The sequence below is a fragment of the Spermophilus citellus genome, assembly GCF_964194105.1.
Source record: "Spermophilus citellus genome assembly, chromosome: 17".
Classification (NCBI taxonomy): Eukaryota; Metazoa; Chordata; class Mammalia; order Rodentia; family Sciuridae; genus Spermophilus; species Spermophilus citellus.
This window is the reverse complement of record NC_138199.1, coordinates 14,468,454-14,475,227: the sequence shown is the minus strand read 5'-3', so window position 1 is coordinate 14,475,227 and position 6,774 is coordinate 14,468,454. Positions and strand designations below refer to the sequence as shown.

Below are 6,774 nucleotides of genomic sequence, written 5' to 3'. Positions count from 1 at the left end.
AACCCCACAGACTATGCATCCAGTGACTGTTCCACAGGATTTATTTATAATAAAGCCAGTGACTTTAGGTGGGGAGGGAAGGAGTTCTCGGATTCTTACTTCATAGAAAAGGACCCAATTCTTTGCACCAGTTCTATTTCTTTATCTAGTTTATATGAAATGAAACCTGTGTACCCGAGATTTTGAGAAGTATCATTTCAGGCATTCAGAATGGAGAAAGACAGCACATCAGAAATGAATGATTGGCGTCATCAAAGGTTTTTTAAAAAGGATCGATGGATAAGATAAAAAGTAGTTGACTCCTGCTCTACAATGACAGAATCTCCTAGATTTTAGCTGGAATTTGACCTCGTGAAATAAGAAGAGCACCTCCTTATTTCAACCAACTGTGGCCCTGATACTACTTATGATCCAAGAGATATATGCTGAAGTGGTGCATACAACTTTCAGAATTGTCTGCGGACATAGAGAATGTGCCACTGTCCTTCTCTTTTCCCTGGTCTGTAGTGTGTCATGAATGGGGCAGGTATCTAGGAATGGGTGGTGAAAGCAATGGTGAAGTAACAAGATAGAAGCCCCCAAAGTCCTGAAAGATTTTATTATGAAGAGGAGATGAACTTGTTTGTTTGTTTCTCGGGGGTTGATTTTTGCTTTTGTTTTTGTTTTGCTACTGAGGATTGAACCCCAGGGGCTTACCACTGAGATACATCTCCAGTCCTTTTTCAATATTTTATTTTGACACAGAGCCTCACCAAGTCACTGAGACTGGCCCGGAACTTGCAATCTTCCTGCCTCAGCCTTCTGTGTTGCTGGAGTTACAGGTGTGAGATACTACACCCAGCCACCTTGCTCTTTTTAGTGTTTTATTATCATATCCACTACATCTGTACTTATGCAACCTCTCAGCTTTCTAAACTAGTGTCCGTGGCTCTTTTTTTTCTTCTTCATATTTATTTTATGCACCTTTTCCAAAAATCAGATTTTTCTTCTCTTGATTATACCTATATTTTAACTTTGTAGTTTATTAATTTTTGCTCATATTTCATAAATTTCTTTCTTCTATTTGAGGGGATTTATTTGGCTATTCTTTTCCAGACTTCTTGAGTTAAAACATAGCTTATTCCAATTCAGCCATGCTCAATTTTTAATAAATGTGATGGTTTCATGTACCTCCTCCTGAGAACTGCCTAGACCATCCCAGAATGTCAGCAAGTGGTGCTCTCATTCATTTCTGACCACTTGACTTTTTTATTCTGACTTTTCTCCAGAAACCAAAATTATTTAGAAAGGTAGTGAGAAAATTACACGTTGATACATGCTTTTTAGAATGTACTTTTGAGTTCATTTCTAACTGTTCTATTATGGTCAGAGCACTGCTTCTTTTTGGAATTAGTATAGGTCTTATTTATGGACAAAATCTTTGTCAAATATTTTTGTTAATAATTCTATGTCTCGAAAGTCCTAATTGGTTTGTCCTCACTCTCAGACTTGGTTATTGATTCTATTAATGTTGTCACTTCTCTTTCATGGTCCAGGTTGTCCTCATGTGTTTAGGAACTCTGGGTTGTATGTACTCACGGTATTTGTCACCTGTCTCTGAATGCAACTTGTGGTTACTATCATGGAAGCAGCAGACACCAGTCAGTTTCAAAGTATTTTGAAGCACTCAACAAACGAGGGGGTTCAACCCTGGGGTTTCTGCTGAAGTGGGTGGTCCCATTAACAAGCCTGTCTTGTAGCTGAGTTTCATAGAACAGAATAACTTGCCCAAGCTCAAAACCTGTGAATAACAAAACTGGGCTCCTAACCAGACCATCTGGCCCCAAACCCATTCAGTTCTCATAATGCCTCTACCAGCCCAAGTCTTCCCAATGCCAACCAGGCTCCTCCCAGTTCCTAATGCCATTAACCAGACAGCTGTTAAACAGAATGTTTAAATATATTTCTTTTCCTTTTATTCTTTAAAAAAAAAGAGAGAGAGAAGTCAACAATAAGCTTCACACACTGCAGAAAGTGTCATGAGTTTCAACTTCCCACTCCTTCCAAAATCACTGTACCCTTGAAATCCTAGATGAAAATCTCCAAAATGGTGGAGACTCCCACATAGAATGATCTCCAATCCAGACTTTGGCAGCTCAAGGCATTGAGGAAATAAATTAAGGCGAGGGCGACTCCTAGCTGGTCTGGCCCAGCTCTATCTCACAGATCCAGTGGTAGGGCCTCCGGCAGACATCATCATTCCAGCGACCATCATGGGTGAAGTGGGCACAGTCCTCGCCTCCTCCCAGCCCATGCCCAGTCCAGTCATCAGGCTGATGTGGACTCCAGTGCCTGCGGACAAGAGATAGCTGTGTACCCAGGGAGGTCAGAGTCAGCCATGAGGCCCTCCCACTTTCGAGACACAGGCTAAGAAGCCCGATTAGGAGAGGACACACACTCACTTGAAGCCTCTCTCATAGTCAGTCCCATCCACCCATCTCCAAGGTCCATTTTGGTCAGTGAGGCCCATCCAGGAGGGCACAGGTCTCTTGTGCTTCTCAATGAATTTCTGTGGAGAAAACAAGGGGTTGATGAGCTTTCCCTTACATCAGACAGCCAATGAGAGGAGCTGCCAGGCTTACCTGCTCTTCTAAGGAGGTGACCACCACCAGGTGGGAGTTCTGCAACTGGCAGTTCTGGTCAGCCTCAGGCCAGGACTTGTCAGATTGAGAGAACCAGTAGCAGCTGCTTTCATGTTCCAACCAGTCAATGGGGCAGCAGGTCTTTTCAGAGCCTGAGGGGGAAAAAAGGGATGGAGGAACTAAGGAATGGCCTAGCGCACCATCAGTGGTGAAGTGGAGCCAGCCATGCCTGCCCAGCTCCTCACCATTGTTCTTGAGGTTGGCCAGCTGGCAATTAAGGGTTACTAGGTTCTTTGCCAATCGTTGTACTTGCAGGACCACCTCAGATTGACCTGAAACACAGACACAGGGGGACTGATGAGAGTACTTTGGGTATGAACTCTACTCAGGCACCCCACTAGGATCTTCCTTTGCTCCCACAAATACATCATGCCAAGGTACACTGGAACAGCCATCTGACCTGCTTTGAAGTCCTGCTCCTGTTTCTGCAGGCTGCTCTCCACTGAAACCACCTTCTGGTTCAAACTGTGGGCTAGAGGGGAGAGGGCTCAGCACCAGGATGCTTCTCCCATGCACACCCTTCCATATGCTTTTGGAGAACAAGGTCTCTCACCTGCCAGCAGTTCCTGCCTGTGATCCTCCACCTCAGCTTTCAGAGAGGTTATGGTTTCTTGCAAGCTCTGACCTGGAAGAATCAGGGACTTGAGATCAGGAGTCAGCCCACACACACATACACCCAGCCCAGACCCCACCCAAGCCCAGCTCACCATGGGAGGTCAGTGCCTGGACATTGGCCCCTGTGTCTACACTGAAATTGCTGAAAGTTGTCCTCAGGGTGCCCAGGTCCCTGTGTAACTTGGAATCTGATGAGGGGAATGAGATGATCAGAACTAAGATTTAGCAGGTCCCCTCTGCCAGCACAGAGCAGGACACTTTACACGCATTGTCTCATTCAGTCCTCAGAGCAAGCCAGAGGGGCAGGCACTGTGGTTATCCAATATCACACAAGAAGGAGAAGTAATTCAACTACAAAACCCAGCCAATAAGTGACACAGCCAAAAGCCATTCCAATCATGGCTCCTTCTCTACCACTGTTCTCATCAACCACCCAATTACGACCCCTCAATGGTGCCCCACACTGTCCCACTGTGCCCAACATTGCTTCTGCTGGGGTTCTTGCCATTACCCCCATCCCTGCTCCACCACTATACCCCCTTGATTTCTGTGTACCCCTGGAGTACCCACTTTGGGATCCAATCACACAGACAGCCACCAACAGCAGGAGGTTGAGGCCCAATGATAACAGGATGAGGCGATGCTCAGAGCAGATATACCAGAGGCCAACCTGGGGTGGAGGTGCTGAAAGAGAAGAGGGTATCAGGAAAAGGGAGATCTAGGACGTACCAGAGACAGAGGAGGGGACCCAGGGACCTGTCTGGGGATGAGACTTGGGCCCTGATAATGCTGGAGGAGAGCAGGAGGAAGACTATGGGGTGAGGAGAGATCAGCCTCTGATCCCTCACCACCAACACCAAATCTCCAGGACATGGACCTTTCATGCCCTGAGAGACCCATATACCCACCCCTAGAAAACAGAGTGCACATCAGCAGACTTAGACATGGACAATGGAGAAAAGTTAAGTCTTATCTTCAGAGCTAGGGAGGGTAGCACAAGGACCCTGACAGTGTTGGAGTCAGATAGGCTCATGGCAGGTTCACCTATGATCAGGTGAACAAATGACTAACTACCTGCAAAGGATACCTCTCATCCCCTTCCCATAGAGCACAGGAAACCAGGTCCACAGTGGTCTTCCCTGTCCCTGTTTTTCTGAAGACCTTGAGTCCTCTTCACATTGGGCTCTCAGAGTCCTAGGACTGACCCCCTCAAAGTGGGGGACCCAACATTGGACATGGTAGAGGTGAGACGTGATACGACAGTAGAAATCCTGCTAGACATAAGAAGAGTGCATCTTAGTAGAGAACACTTCTCCTGTCCTCTTACCTTTTCTGATCTCCTGGTTTTCCTCCTCACTCCCCAAGTGCTGGAGATCTTCATACTTCATTGCTATGCTTGGACCAATGTAGCCTCCGTGGCTGTGAGAGATGAAACTAAGAGACCTGGGCCCAGGCTGCCTGGGTGCTATGGCCAAGGAGGAGGCTGGAATCAGGGAGACCTGAGGTAAGAAGTGAGGTTCCTCAAGAGAATGAGCCCTGGATTAGGGCCTGAGTTTGGAGTTGAGGTTACAAGTGGAGTCAGAATTGAGCTTTGGGCCAGAATCAAGTTCAGTTGGGTTTAACATTGGAAGTGAACTTGAAGCTAAATCTGTTGCTTTGACTGGGCCTAAAATTGGACTGGACTTGAGGCTGTGACACATGCCAGAATTTGGCATCAGAAGTCACCTTGGAGCCATGGATGGAACTGGACCTAAGCTTGGCACTGAACTTGGAAATAGAATAGGGCTGAGGTCCAGTTTGGGGTTGGGCTCAGGGTTGAGATTCAGGTTGGATCTGGGGTTGATGCCGAGGTTGACATTACAGGAGGAGCTGCGTTTGGGGCTGAGGCTGGAGTTGGGGCTGAGGATCAGACTGGAATTGGGCCAGAGATGGGAACTGTCACTGGGGATTATGGCTGCATGATACAATCTAGAATCCAGGGACAGGAATAGAGTCTCAAGGCTCCACTTGGTTGTTAAATCCCATACTGACCCGTCCTATTTCTTCCCTTTTTCTCTCACCTAAGACCCAAAGCCCCCTCTCCCTGTTTCCTCTAACACATTCCCTGTCTCCTTGGGCCCACTGGCATCCCCAGCCCAGTTACCTGTAGGAAGTCTGGAGTCTGTGATTCGTGGCCTCGTTGTGCAGCAATGACTACAAGGTGGGAAGTCACTCAGAGCAGCCAGAACTAAATCCTGAAGAGTTGGGGTGGGAAGGACTAAAGGAGGAGCCATATAGATGATGGGCTCTTATTGGTCTTTGTGCCCCAAAGCTCAGGATCTGTAGTTAGGGATGTTCCTCTTCCTCAATTTGGACAGTAAATAATACTTCGAATAAATTTCAAGGAACACAGGCAGAGATTGCATGTGGGGAAGTTGGGTATGGGCCAGCTTTGCTATTATTCTACAGGGTGTGTCTACTCCCTTTCTTTCCTCTTTAGCGGAGCTCCCTGACTTCTTCATTTTTATCATGTGAGAGGTGGAGCTGGATCAGAAGGGACAGTCTGTTATTTTTGCTCCTATTCCTTACATCTCCATTCACTTCCTATCTCTAAATTTCCTAGAATTGTTGGCATTTCCATCTTGCCCCCCAGGACTAGAGGAGCCCATTTTCTAGTCTTGTGCAAGTCCTACCCCCAATCTTCAGTGTCTGAGCCTCCTGTGGGCCCTCAGCCATCAAGTTCCCCAGTTCCAGCCTCACTCTTCTCCCTTTACTCAGGAGGAAAGAAGATGATAGATACTAGGATATCTGGCTAAAATGGGAGAGAAGAAATTAGTAAAAGGAGAAAACTTCTATTGAACATCAAATCTGTGTTGGGAATTGTTCAAGACACTGTCTTAAACAACCAATTGATTGGGAGAAGCACCTTGGGAGGTATTTTGGATGATGGGCCAAGGTTAAGAGCCACTTTGTGACATTTTCAAGATCACATCTCCATGTCTCCCGGGTAGAGGTGACACCCAGGAATGAAACCAACATTGCTGCCCAACATCTTGACCTCACTCTCTGCACAGATACTATTCACAAATAGGCTTGCATGTCATGCCAGGAGCCCCACCAAACTCCCCAAGAAGTGTGCTCTGAGTTCATGCACACATCTCTTTCAAGAGGAAGAAACCTGATGGGAAGAAACCAGTAATCCCAGCAACTCAGGGACACCGAGTCAAAACAATGGCAAGTTTGAGGACAGACTCCACAACTTAGTGAAACCCTCAGCAACTTTGCAAGACCTGTCTCAAAATAAAAAATAAAAAAGGACTGGATATGCAGCTCAGTCTTAAAGCACCCCTGAGTTCAATCCCCAGTACAAAAAAAGAAGAAGAAGAAGAGGAGGAGGAGGAGGAAGGATCCAGTGTGTGGAGAAGCAAAGCAAATACCTTGAAGATTATTTTTTTTCTATTTAAATTGAATTATCTTCTGCTACTTGCATTTTTAAAAA

The 6,774-nt window shown here is 46.3% G+C and overlaps 1 protein-coding gene across 3 annotated transcripts; it reads right to left on the bottom strand.

Annotated features, from left to right (window-relative positions):
- Positions 1–1,928: 1,928 nt before the first annotated feature.
- On the bottom strand, positions 1,929–5,569 carry LOC308636972 (C-type lectin domain family 10 member A-like; the record flags this gene model as incomplete). Of its 3 annotated transcripts, none has more annotated exons than XM_081272873.1 (10): positions 1,929–2,331; positions 2,442–2,548; positions 2,622–2,773; positions 2,867–2,953; positions 3,082–3,153; positions 3,235–3,306; positions 3,389–3,484; positions 3,867–3,980; positions 4,624–4,779; positions 5,440–5,569. In XM_081272873.1, the coding sequence occupies 10 exons, from the start codon at positions 5,567–5,569 to the stop codon at positions 2,175–2,177; spliced, it is 1,143 nt and encodes a 380-aa protein (XP_081128999.1). In that variant the 3' UTR covers positions 1,929–2,174. The 3 variants fall into 3 exon arrangements, with proteins under 3 accessions (XP_081128999.1, XP_081129001.1, XP_081129000.1); XM_081272875.1 differs by having other exon boundaries at positions 4,624–4,715; positions 5,440–5,502; XM_081272874.1 differs by lacking the exon at positions 5,440–5,569 and having other exon boundaries at positions 4,624–4,795.
- Positions 5,570–6,774: the final 1,205 nt, after the last annotated feature.